Consider the following 13,632-nt stretch of genomic DNA (forward strand, 5'->3'; position numbering starts at 1 on the left):
CTGGGGAATTGAACCTGGGTTCTTTAGATTTGCAGGCAAGCACCTTAACCACTAAGCCATCCCTCTGGCCCCCTTAACTTCACTATTTAAATGTTCACATTTATCAGAAACATTAAATATGGAATATTCAAAGGAAAAGTTCCATTTGGTTTTCTTCTTAAAGCTTTTCTTTTTTTGTGATCCAGAATAGCCTGAAATTTCAGCAGTTCTCCAGCCTGTGGCACCTGAGTTCTGTGATTATAGGCGTGCACCATCAAGTCTGGCTCTTAAATGGTTTTTAAAAGAATAACATTTAAGCAAGGCATGGTGGCACATGCCTGTAATTCCAGCATTCAGGAGACCAAGGTCAGGGAATCACCATGATTTTAAGGCCAGCCTGGGCTACAACGTGAGTTCCAGATCAGCCACAGCTAGAGTGAGACCCTGCCTCAAAACAATAATATCAAATACGTCAAAGTAATAGAACTCTTCAAACACAGTTTTAGCATATAAGCATGTGGGACTATAAAGTGATTTATACAATTTCCATTACAACATGTGGTCATAGACATTTAAAAATATTTCTTATGGGCTCAAGAGATGGTGCAGCAGTTAAGTGAGCTTCCTGTGCAAGCATGAGGGTATGAGGGGGCCTGACCCTGCCAGAGTTTGGGTCTGCAGAGCCTACAGAAATAGCTGGGCATGGCCATGCACGCCTGTAACCCACTCATACAAAGGGGAGCAGAGATCAGTGAGCTGCCTGTGCTTCTAAAAAGCAGAAAGCTCAGGGGTCAGGAAGAGACTGACTCAAATAAGAATGGTAGATGTTCATCTCTGGCTACTTCAGGGAAGCACACCCACAGGCATGTGCAAGATGTCCGTATACCACACACACAAGCAAGAAAAAGTATTCCTGAAAATTATTAATTATCAAAATCTTTACGTGTTAATTTACACAAATATTAATCACAAAAAATAAGAAAAATCTATACCAATATTAGGAAAAGGTCCTTTGCTGATTTAGTACATTTTTAACATTATCTCAGTAAATATGCTTGCGCCCATGAGTGGTGGCTCACACCTGTAAGCCCAGCACTGAGGAGGATTTGAATGGCCATGAGAACCAGGCCAGCCAACGTTACTTAGGGAGACCCTGTCTCAAAAATCAGAAATAAAAAATGGCTTGCTTTGCTGGCTTAATTTCAGAGGTGCTAAAAAAAAAGTCTTCAATTTAACAGGCCCACATGGGAGTCCTCAATTTTACCATTAACATGACATTTCTTTCAAGTTACACTTGGCTCTTCCCAGTAGATTCCCCCCTATTGAATTCCTCCTCACTGAGTCCCTAGGTACCCCAGTGTGCCTGACTCTGCTCAGTGCTTTGAACCGTGTTGGGGGACTAAAAAGTCTGTAGGGGAGAACAGCACAGGGTTGCTGAGGGCAGCCCAGAGCAATGGGTGTGGTCGTGCCTACTGCACCCGCATCGGATGTCCTGGTGGGGGATGTGTGTCAGGCAGGGTGAGGACTGATGTACCAGCTCCTCCTGCGGTTCATCGATGACCCCTCAGCTCGCTGGCCCCAAGGTTTGCAGTCTGACCTCCTCATTCCTTGACTTGAAAATGGGAGATGGGGATGTGCGGAGGGGAGTGGTGGTCAGTGAAAATTAATCTGTCCTTCCCTGTTGTGTGTTTCAGAGGCTGGAGCACAAGGAAGTGTTAGTGGGCTTGCTGTTCCTCGTGTTCCCGTTCATTCCGGCCAGCAACCTCTTCTTCAGGGTGGGCTTTGTGGTGGCCGAAAGAGTCCTTTACATGCCGAGGTAATGACCCTCCGACCTCGGCCAGTCCTTGAGTGGTGGAGGGCAGGTCCTCCGGGAGCTCAGGGTGGGGCGCTTCCTCGGCACAGGAAGGGTGGGAGGGGCCAGCTCACAGAGGGCTATCTGCCGTTGCTCACCACGCCGTTTTTGTCAAAATCCTTTTATTATATGTAGCCATGATAATTTTTAGAAATAGTCATTGATTTACATAAAATTATGTTCAACAGTCTTTTGTTACCTATCCCCCAACCTTTAATTTGAAATAATCTCAATAAAGCGTGTCCTTGGGGAAAACTACCTAAAATTAAAAATGACACTCACATTGTGTGCTTACATAAAGTCACTGAATTCTGAATTCTGAACATGTGACCTTCGCTGGAGCTTGTCTGCTCTCTTGTCGCATTTAGATGTCATTGTTCCAAGGCCATTTTTTTCTTGTCAGGGGCCTGAAGCATCACTGAATGGGGACATAGTCTTGGTTCTGCCGTTTACCGTGTATGTGACTTTGGGCAAGACTTGAAGCTTTTGTTTTTTTTTTGGATTTTGGGAGGTAGGGTCTCACTCTAGCTTAGGCTGACCTGGAATTCACTATGTAGACTCAGGGTGGCCTCGAACTCATGGCAGTCCTCCTACCTCTGCCTCCCAGGGCTGGGATTAAAGGCATGCATCACCACCCCTGGCTGAGACCATCCTTTTTTAGCAATGAGATTTTATCTTAGTGTGGTGGGGTAACCCTACAATCAGCACTTGGGAAGTAGAGACAAGAAGATCAGCAGTTGAAGGCTGACCTAACTCTGCTACATAGTGAGTTCAAGGCTGGTCTGGGTTACATGAGAACCTGTCTCATAAAACCAAAAAGAAAAGAATGAATGCTTTTTTTATAATCCCCCTAAAATTAACATTTTGATTTATGATGCTATATTTTAGCATGTATATGTCTGTGGTGTGCATGTGTGCACATATACATGTATGTGCATGCATGTAGGCCAGAAGTTAATGTCGGGCGTCTTCCTTAGCCATTCTCCACCTTACTCTTTGAACATCTGGCTTTACATAAGTACTAGGGAATTCAACTCAGGCTGTCAGGCTTGGAAAGCTAGTGCCTTTAACAGCGGAGCCATCTCCCTAGCTACCTTATTTTTTACAACAGGGTCTCTCACTGAACTTAGGACTCACCAGTTCAGCTACATAGCTGGCCAGAAGTCCTGAGGACCCTGTGTATGCCTTTCTCACTCTGGGATTACAGGCACACACTATAATGCCCAGCTTTCATATGGGTGTGAAGAATCTAAACACAGAGCCTCATGCTTGTGCCATTAGCAGTTTACTGACTGAGCCATCAACCCGTTACTGTGTTTTTGAAGCTGATTTTCCTGTGTTGTATGACAACTTCCATACAGTATGATAGTGAACATTTTAAAAAAGGAATGTCACTACACCAAGCATTTCAAATCACATGTAGCTAGAAATTAGTTTTATAGTCTCCCTCTAGCAAAACTTAGCATTTTTCCTGAGGATTTGCAGTATTGTGTCTTGACTTGGCCCAGGGAGTCCAAGAGACAGCTACAGCTCTCTTTCCAGGTCATCAGAACAATGTAGAAGGCAAACGCTCTTGAACACAGTGACATAAGATGTTCTTTTGTATCCCACATTGCCTGAAGATAAGAGCCTGTGGGAACTTGACAGCAGTGTTAAGGATTACTCTGAGCTTGTGGGAGGGAGAGAAGACGTGGATCTGTGCTGTGTGCTCAGGTCAAGGGAGAGAGCTGGGCCAGCCTTCCCTCGTGGAGAGCAGGCAGAGCCAGGCTCCTCACCCAGCCCGTATGCAGAGAATGCTGCCTTGTCAGTAAAAGCTGTACAGAATTCCAGGTTAAGAAACAAGTGTGTTTCAGCATCTGCTCCCGGTGTTGATTAAATCATGATTGACAAGAGCCAGTGCTTCCCTCCCAACTCTTAGGTCCTAATATTCCTTAAGATACTATTAGGACTCCTTAGCGCTAGTTTGTCATTGGCTGTATGCTGACATTGGGTGAGTGCTCAACGTATTTCATGCACCGTGAAGCACATGTTATATTCATCATGCATGTGGATCACATCATGGCCTGAAGCTAGAGGACCTGCATTTAAATTTTAGCTTAAACTTAGTGTGGTTCCTCTAAGCTGACGTTTCCTTCACCATGTACAGTGGGCATAATAACGGCAGAGAATTCAGCATCACGTTACGGGTATTAAATGAGGTCAGCATAAACAAACTTAGAGCATGTTCTGGCCTCCGCGGCCCATGAGGAGCAGTCTCGTTGTGGCCCTGACACTGTGGTCAGGGCTTCAGAAGTGGAACCTGCGTCCTGCTGGAGCTGGAACCCCACTGCCCAGGTCTGATCCTGCTCTGACGAGAATTCCTCTCCTTAAACAGGAAAAGGAAAACTAGAAATATGACAGACTGATTTCCCTCCAGCCCCAGTGGGTGACTGAGACTTGATACCCCAGGACCCTGAGAGTCAAGTCCTAGGGAGTCTTCCAGACAGAGGAGATTTCTTGGGAAGGAAGGAAGGACACTGTGGGGGTCGCAGTACCATCGTCAGCTGTTTACATGGGGCTTGGCCAAGTCAGGACTCTTTCTCACTCTTCTCGTCCCCCAGAACCAGCTGGCCACGACTCTGCCATTGTTGCCACGCCTTCTGTGGTCCTGTCTCTGTCATGTTCCTCTAGAAATAGAATGGCCCATTCTCCTGCGAGCTCTATGACTTGAGTTAAAGCTGTTGAGACTAAGAAAACATAAGCAAGCCGGGTGTGGTGGCACACGTCTCTATCCCAGCAGGAAGGCACTTGGGAGTCTGAGGTCACCGTGAGACTTCATAGTGAATTCCAGGACAGCCTGTACTAGAATGACACCCTACCTTGAAAAAAAACAAATAAACAGAAGAAGGAAGCCTAAGTATTTTTGAGAACAAGTTGCTGCCTCTGAGAACCTATCTGGATTTGCTTTCTTAGGCAAACTCAGTGAAGACATTTCCAAAACCAATTTCAACAACCTAGTCTTCACTGAAACCTAGGTTATTCCCCACCATCCCACACAGATCCTTGCAGACCCGCTGCTAGGTCCTCCTCCTTTGAGGACACTCTACTGCCCAGTGACTCCTGGGCTTCTGTCCATGTCACCGGTGTGGCCAAGCAGAACCACTGCCCCTGCCGAGGCATGGTCTCAGCAGCTGACCAAGCCACCCAACCATGATTGGAGGTGACTGCCTCCTTAGGGGAATCTGGTCCTTCATTGGAGTCACAGACCCAACCATGGGGCTCAAGCTCAGACACTGGGAGGTTACAGTTCGAGGAAACAGGAGCTCATGGACCAGACGTTTACCCCTAATAACTCCTCTGACCTTCAGGTTTGCTCTTGTAATCGAACTTGCAAGGGAGCCGTTTCACTTACGACACTGGGCTCACTGTGGCGACCTAGGCTGAGTCAGAAATGAAATCCCACATGAGCACACCTCCATGCTATGGCTTTAGGGAATGTCTAGCAACTCCTTCAGATCTACATAATAAGTACTGGTTTTTTGGTTTTTTTTTTTTTTTTACTAACAATGGGCTTCTCTCAGGAAAAAAACAAAAATTACCCTAACTCGGTGGAGAATGAAGGACAGCTGGACAAAATGCTGCTGAGAGGGCACAGGAGAACTTTACACTAATGCAGACATCTGCTGGACGTATCGGCTCCTGGGAATGCGTGCTCCACTTACCAAGTCTATGGGCAGGCTTTGGCCATGGTGGAAAAAAAAAAATCTCCCAAACCATTTCTTTTTAGCAGAGCTGGGGATGGACTCCGGGACATTTTCCTTCATGAATCTTCTCTCACTGTTGGCCATGGCCGCTTCCCAAAGCATCAGTCATGAAGCCCCTTGAGGAAAACGTGTGATGTGTTCATGATTCTCCTGAAAGCAGAGGTGATCATCTTTATGCAGAAACGCGTGTTGTTGACTGGAAACTTCAGTGATGGTGCGGCACACCGGTAGAGCATGTGCTTAGCATGTATGAGGTCCTAGTTCAATCCCTAGCAGAGAGGAGGAAAGGGAAGGAGACAGAGGAGAGATTGTACCCTTGCTGGTGAACTTGTTACTCTTGTTTCAATATGTCTTGAAATCCTTGGCTTTAGTCATTTGCACCTCGCCATACAGAGTCTGACCCAACCTCCTTGGAGCCTGGCAGGTCCTCCAGCCCCAGCAAAACCCAGATGAGTCTGAACATTGGGCCCTAACAGTGGACAAATGGACAAGCCACTCAAATCTGGCTCCTCTCCTGCCATCACAACCCAGGGGAAGCCTTCTTGTACTTGCAGGGAGAAGTCCTTGGATAAAGAAGTAGTCAGCTATTTGCTTAGCACTGCGTGGCTAACAGGCTTTAAGACTTTACTCCAGAAGACACTGGAGTCACTGCAATTCTCATAGTCAGTAATGTTCGAGGGGCAGGCAAAGCGACTTGGTTTGACAATGCGCCACTTGGCCAAGACCCTAGGAAATGGATTCATGTCAAACTGGCACAAACCCTGGAGAGCACACATACACAAGGAGATGTGGCAAAATTACCCACGTCCACTCAGTCAAGACCCTAGGAAATGGACCCATGTCAAGTTGGCACCAACCGTGGAGAACACACATGTACAAGAAGACATGTGGCAAAATTACCCACGTCCACTCAGTCAAAACCCTGGGAAATGGGTTAATGTCAAGTTGACACCAGCCCTTAGTTCATGTCATTAAAGGCATTTGTTTCTATCACGGTCATCTTCAGACAGTGAAGTTTTCTTGTCATAAGAAGATTGACAGTCCATAAGGGTAGAATACTGTATGTAGTCAGTCACAGTGGGAACAATAATGTGGGGCCACCATAAGATCTGAGCAGCAGGAGAAATAAAGAGGAGGGGATCCCACCAAAAGGAGGGTCAGTAGGAAAATGCAGTTTGATGAAAGGAGGAGTGCTTTCCACCTCAGGGAAGTACCCTAGTGCACTCTGTGTGACATCGCCCGTGTTGCTTTGGAAAGGAGCTTGCCCAGCTTACGCGTGGGTCCCCGCTCTCCTCCTGCCTGGGTCTGCAGTGGGCAGCGGGGCACGGCTGCAGAGCAAGTCGTCAGAGGCCCCTGCTGGGCTCTGGGTGTGCCGAGGGACTTTCAGTCTCCTCCTCTGTGATAGGCACTTAATCTTCCTCTGTTAATGGCATTTGTGGTAAGAAGCTTAAAGGCAGACATGCTTCTCCTCAGTAGGTTAAGTCTTTAGGTAGATAAGGGAACTTCAAAGAAAGCCCATCCTGCCTTTCTGGGGAAGAAAACAAGCCTGAGACGGAATGGCATGGGAAGGTCAGAGAGACCTTGAGGGTGCTTCTCGAGTTCAGGAGGTGGAGGCACAGTGCTTGGGGGACAAGATTGTGTGAGTCAGAGAAAGAGTCTGAACTGCTCGCTCCCTGGCCCTGTATAGAAGGAGCTTGCTTGCAAACCTGACTTCAGCATCTGTCAGTCTATGCAAATTGGGCTTGTTAGTAGCTTTGGGGCTGTGCACATTTAACTCATGCAGGTTTTAAGCTTCCTAACATGAGATGAGAGATGCTGAGGGTTAAAGGCTTACCTTGTGTCAAGTGCCGTCCTAGTCCTACAAACATTGAGCAGGCTCGTGTCAAGTACTATGCAGTGTCTGGAGCATAGGAAGCTCTCAGGCACACACGTCGGAACTGCTGAGTGTTTCTGTCATGATCTTTGGCATTCTTTTCTGCAGACACTTTGTGTCCTTGGCTGTGGAGCTCTGGGAATCTCACCGCCTTCCATCCCTTCTGATCTGTTAGTTGATTTCTACAGCTAGCGAGATCCTAGGAATGCAGATCCGGGAAGAAAGTAGATGACACTGTGGGACAAGATGTGAGGAACACTGGAGGCAGCCTGTCACCTCAAAGCCCCCGTAGCAGGATGCCGTGTGGTGTGAGCACCGGAATCTCAGTCGTTGGGTTGGCCTCATGCTTCACTGTTTAATAAACATATGGCTCATCAGCTAATGACTCCCTCCACCAGCATCTTTTTGGATTAGGTGTCCGTGGAGTTCACCGTGTGCTGAGGTCACGTATTGAAAGTGTCAGCCACATGGGGGTCACTCCGTAAATGGTGCCTGTCGCCATGCCGCAGCTTGTAGGGGAGACCCGGAAGAGAGCAAGTGCTGGAGCTGCGGGTAACCGAGTGGCACCCTCTCCACGAAGGTCAGATCTTTGGCCATCCGTACTAAAGTTGGCTTGACTGCTTCTCTGTGTGCACCACGTGCTGGCCCTGTCTGCTGACCCACGAACTCTTTCTCCCCATCCTTGTGCATTCGAGGATAGTGTACCATTGTTTTATTCACGGACATGTTCTTGGTGTCTGTAACAGGCTCAGATACATAGTGTTCATTAAATCTGTGGTGAATGAAAAAGTGAAGCCCAGAGGACCTTCTTATGGTCCCAGAAGTAACCTACTTAACTTGGCTTAAGCTAGAGAGCCAGCTGGCAGTCACTGTACTCAGAGCAGCCCTTGTACTCAGCAAGGTAATGGCATGAGCAGGTTGGTTAACGGAAGCAGGATGTATGGAAACGGTCAAATCGGGGAAGTGTAAGGTCAAAGGAGTTGAGTTTTGGTACCGAGGTTCCTGTAAGATTCTGTGGCAGTTGAATCCTGTGTTTGGGGCGGGGAATGAGGCCCCGGTGGCAGGTGGGATGGGACTCCCTTTGGCAAATGTTGTTTCATCTGAGACCAGTGTTCAGGCAGGAAGCCCCTCTGGGGACACACGTGGTGTGAGGGACCTTGTGCCATCAGTCAGAGGCTTTCGGAGACGTAAGTGGATATGTAAAAGTCCCACTCAGGTCACATGTGCACTCTCGGTGGCTGGGGCTGAAGTCCGCAAGAGAATCACTCAGCTCGGATTGTCTGTGCTGAATTACACGCCGAGAAGCTTGGAAGCGGCCTACAGGAGGATTGTGGAAGTGGAAGGGCCTTGGCTGGCCAGAGAGGGAGGCCCAGTAGGGGAATTCTCTGGAAATAGAGATGATGCTTATTGGTGACCAGCATCCCTGGTAGGTGGCTCCCAAAATAGCTTATATAATTTGTTGTGGCCCAGATTCAACAAGTTCAAACACATAGTTCCAAAAGGGTCATTGAGTGGCAGTGGCTCGAGGAATCTTGGGTCAGCGAACCCTGTGAGGACCCTTGAACACTCACGTGGGACTTCCGCGCCCAAGGGCTGCACCCTGCCACAGTGAGCCTGTAACTCCACACCAGTGCCGCAAAGCTAGTGACATGTCAGCGCATATAGCGCTTTAGAGAACCTACGGAGAGGGGCTGAGAGATGGCTCAGTTGACCAAGTGCTTGCTTTTGTCAAGCATATAAAAATGCTGGGTGTGGTGGTGCATGCCTGTAATCCCAGTGCTGGGGAGGGGGAACCAGGAGGCGCTTGCTGGCCAGCATTCCAGCCTGCTTGGAAAGTTGCAGAACAGTGAAAAATACTCTCATCAGACAAGCAGACAGCATTTCTAAAAACCATCACCAGGGATTATTGTCTGACCTCCACCCACACGTGCACATATCTGCACACACTTTTGAAGAAAGCTAACCCATGTGGAAATGTTCCTACACGTTCCTCCACCCGGGGTGAGCTCTGGTTGATAGTCACAGGACCAGGCGCCACACCCCGCGGTGACCCTGCTCCTCCCCGGCTCTGTTCCAGCATGGGCTACTGCATCCTCTTTGTGCACGGACTGAGCAAGCTGGGCGCTGGCCTGAGCCGGTGCGGGCTCACCTCCCTGACGGCGTCCACCGTGCTGCTGCTTGTGCTTTTCTCCTGGAAAACCGTGAAGCAGAATGAGATCTGGCTGTCCAGAGAGTCCCTGTTCAGGTATGCGAGCGCGGTCCGGGCAGCGCCTATCGTCTCCTTCGCTGCCCACACGTTTGTGTCCACACGAGGCAGCACGCCGCCCTTTGTAAACCCAGAAAATCACTGTTGATAAAATTTGAGATGGAAGCTGCCATTTTATTTTGGGGCTTTATATTTAGATTTAGGCAGTGATCCTCCTGCCTCTGCCTCCCGAGTGCTGGGGTGACAAGGTGTGTGCCGCCTTGCCTGCTTCACTAATTTAACTTAATTTTTTTAATTGGTTGGTTTATTTGACAGAGGTAGAGGGAAAAGGGAAGGAGAGAAGCAGAGAGAAAGAGAGACAATGGGTGCACCAAGGAAACCAGCCATTGCAAATGAATTCCAGATGCATGTGCCACCTTGTGCATCTGGCTTGGGTCCCAGGGAATCAAACCTGGGTCCTTTGGCTTTGCAGGCAAGTACCTTAACCACTAAACCATCTTTCCAACCCCTGACAACTTAACTTCTTTTGTTCTTTTTTCCTTTTTTGAGGTAGGCTCTCACTCTAGCCCAGACTGACCTGGAATTCACTGTTTGCTCTGGGTAGTCTTGAACTCACAGTGATCCTCCTACCTCTGCCTCTCAAGTGCTGGGAATAAAGGCATGCACCACTACATCCAGCTGACAATTTAACTTTTTTTTAAATATTTTTTTGTTCATTATTTATTTATTTATTTGAGAGTGACAGGCAGAGAGAAAGACAGATAGAGGGAGAGAGAGAGAATGGGCGAGCCAGGGCTTCCAGCCACTGCAAACGAACTCCAGACGCGTGCACCCCCTTGTGCATCTGGCTAACGTGGGACCTGGGGAACCAAGCCTCGAACCGGGGTCCTTAGGCTTCACAGGCAAGTGCTTAACCACTAAGCCATCTCTCCAGCCCAATTTAACTTTTTAACAGATTGTTTTATCTATTTATCACAATCTCATTGTCATTTCAGTAGGTGTTCTAGGAAACCATTTCAATGTAAGGATTTTCTGCATGGGTTCATTTTCTTATTTATTTTTTTGTGGAGTTGGAGATGGAACCCAGGGCCCTGTACAAGCCTGACTAGCAAGTAATCTAGCACTAGACTATAACCCTACCTGGTCTTCAACGAATTTTCCCCCACACAGACCTGCAGAATTGCTCTTGGGTTTTAGAGCCTGCTGACCTCTGCCCTGGCCCCACATCCTGTGTGGTTCTCATGGAACACGGTGGATCCCCTCCTCATTCTTCATGCTGAATCATTCTGTACACATGGGGCAGTGAAGTTCAGAAATAGAACTTCCTCCTCTCACTCCCAGTGACAGTGTTTTATGAGATGCCCCCTACATTCTGCCCTGTGTTAGACCCTTTCCCTGGGTAATGGGAAAGGTGTCTGGGTGTGTTAGACCCTTTCCCTGGGTGACAGGATGGTGTCTCATAACACTGTTTATTGTTTAATCAGAACAACTTTGGGTAAGGGGCCTGGGGAGAAGAGTAGTTTAATTTAAGGAACCCTCTGCCACTGACACCAGCAACTGAGAGAAAAGGCAGGCTGGAGAGATGGCTTAACAGTTAAGGCACTTGCCTGAGAAGCCTAAGGACCCATGTTCCACTCTCCAGAGCCCATGTTAGCCAGACACACAAAGGTGAGGCAAGCTGCACATGCCCACTAGATGGCACAAGTATCTGGAGTTCAATTTCAGTGGCTAGGCTGAGGCCCTGGCATGAAAGTTCTCTCTCTCTAAAAAAAAAAAAAAAGGAAAGAAGCCAGGTGTGGTGGCACAGGCCTTTAATCCCAGCACTCAGGAGGCAGAGGTAGGAGGATTGCCGTGAGTTCGAGGCCACCCTGAGAATACATAATGCATTCCAGGTCAGCCTGAGCTAGAGTGAGACCCTACCTTGAAAATAAATAAATAAAGGATAAAAGATCCCAGGTCAAAGTTAGGCATGGCACACTCTTGTAATCTAGCGCTCAGGAGGTAGAGGCAGGAAGAACAGGAGTTCACGGTTATCCTCTGCTACTTGGCCAGTTCAAAGGCCAGCCTGGGCTACACGACACTCTCAAAACAAACAGTGAGCAACAACAAACAAAGATCCCAAATTGAAAGACACTTTGTAGTACAGCTTGGCATGAAGCCGTTTACGTAATGAGCCCCTGTTGTGGAGTGTATAAAGTGGGGGGCTTCCATTAGAACTAAAGCACCTCAAGGAGCTGAGGCAGGGCACCAGAGGAGACCTGGGTGGCCGAAGAAGCAATGCTCCGGCTGGTGACATTTTAGGAAAAGTGTTGCTTAGGCTAGTTATGTTTTCCTCTTGTTTTAGAAAAATTTTTTGTTTATTTTTATTTATTTATTTGAGAGCGACAGACAGAGAAAGAGGCAGAGAGAGAGAGAAAGAGAGAATAGGTGCACCAGGTCCTCCAGCCACTGCAAACGAACTCCAGACACATGCACCCCCTTGTGGATCTGGCTAACGTGGGTTCTGGGGAATCGAGCCTCGAACCAGGGTCCTTAGGCTTCACAGGCTCCAGCCCTGTTTTCCTCTTTTATTTTGGCCCCACAAGCTGTTCCTTGTAAAACAACAGCCTGGAAAACAGTGAAAAACATTCCCGAGAGCGCACAAAGGTCAAAAGCAGCAGTGGGCGGCTGCCGCTGTGAGGCACTGAGAGCTGCTTCCTCCCGGGCCCAGCGCCCCCGGCAACCAGGCCCGGCTTACACAGGCCCCGCGGCCGGTTCTGGGCCACACGCAGGGCAGGGAGGAAAAGGACCCGACCCGTGAGTCTGGGTGTGGGAGTGGAGGGAAATCCAGCCACCACTGGCAACCCTGTGGAGGTTCTATAATTAGTTCAAAATGGAGCTGCCCCAGGATCCAGCCTCCCCCTGGGTGTGTGTCCACGGGAAATGAGGTCAGTACTCTGAGAAGGGTGTGTACTCCCAAGTTCTTGGAAGTACACTTAAGTCGCCAGTGCAGCACGGTGCATATCTGGCTTCTGATGCGTGCAGGTGGCCTGCTCCCTTGGGTTGTGTCTGGTTCCCACGCCCAGTCAGAGCTCTCTAAAGAGTTGCTTGAGGCCCAGCCAGGGTGCTTAAGTGAGGCAGTCTTTGCTAGGTCTAAAAACCCATCCTAATACATTGCCCAGCTGCTTTTTAACATATTACATGGCATGTCCCTACTTATATGACCTTCAAATTAAAAGTTAAATGGAGGGCTGGAGAGATGGTTTAGCAGTTAAGGTGCTTGCCTGCAAAACCTAAGGACCCAGGTTTGATTCCCCACTAACCATGTAAACCAGATACACAAGGTGGCACATGCTTCTGGAGTTGTTTGGAGTGGCTAGAGACCCTGGTGTGTCCATATCTCTCTCTCTCAAATAGATAAATAAATAAACATTAAAACGGTCTTTTAAAAAGGTAAGTGGAAATTTCTTATCTAAGAGAGGCAGCAATTACAGTTAGTTTGCACAGGCACATCTTTCTACACTGTCATCTGCTGTCCCCTTTTTCCTTCAGTCAGAATAAATTCTGGGAGTTTTCTTTCTTAGTAGCCCTCAGGTCTGTCTATGTGGTTGTCATGACCCTCGTGCCACTACCTCCCCTCAGGCAAAAGAACATTCTGGACAAGGTGCCTTGGCTCTGGAGCTCAGCCCATTGCTCTCCCGCCACCTGGCCTTGGGCAGGTCACATCTGTGAGGCATGCGCACACAAAGAGCTGGCCCTCTCCTGGCCCCGCTCCCCTTGCATTTTCTTCAAAGTGTGGGGTTGCCCTGAAGGGACTCCCTTGGTGCATGGCCTCGCTTGGGTAATACAGCCGGATGGCCTTTGAACTGGTGTTGGATGCTGGAAAGGCGTCATGTCATCCTGGTTCAGAGCTAGGGTCACGATTTTCACAGACAGAACGCTGTGCCCCCCAGCTGACATGAGAAAGCCCCAACTTTTGTCCTGTACTTGAAGAGAGGGC

At 48.5% G+C, this 13,632-nt stretch overlaps 1 protein-coding gene across 1 annotated transcript in view; it reads left to right on the plus strand.

The window, feature by feature from the left end:
• Positions 1 to 13,632, plus strand: part of Tmtc1 (transmembrane O-mannosyltransferase targeting cadherins 1) — a 189,634-nt gene that overhangs the window by 135,462 nt on the left and 40,540 nt on the right. Inside the window, exons 9-10 of the mRNA XM_004664370.2 lie at positions 1,674 to 1,795; positions 9,525 to 9,692. Coding sequence (XP_004664427.2) covers positions 1,674 to 1,795; positions 9,525 to 9,692 — 290 coding nt within the window. The remainder of the gene's footprint in view (positions 1 to 1,673; positions 1,796 to 9,524; positions 9,693 to 13,632) is intronic.

The sequence above is a fragment of the Jaculus jaculus genome, chromosome 22 (genome assembly GCF_020740685.1).
Source record: "Jaculus jaculus isolate mJacJac1 chromosome 22, mJacJac1.mat.Y.cur, whole genome shotgun sequence".
Lineage (NCBI taxonomy): Eukaryota > Metazoa > Chordata > Mammalia > Rodentia > Dipodidae > Jaculus > Jaculus jaculus.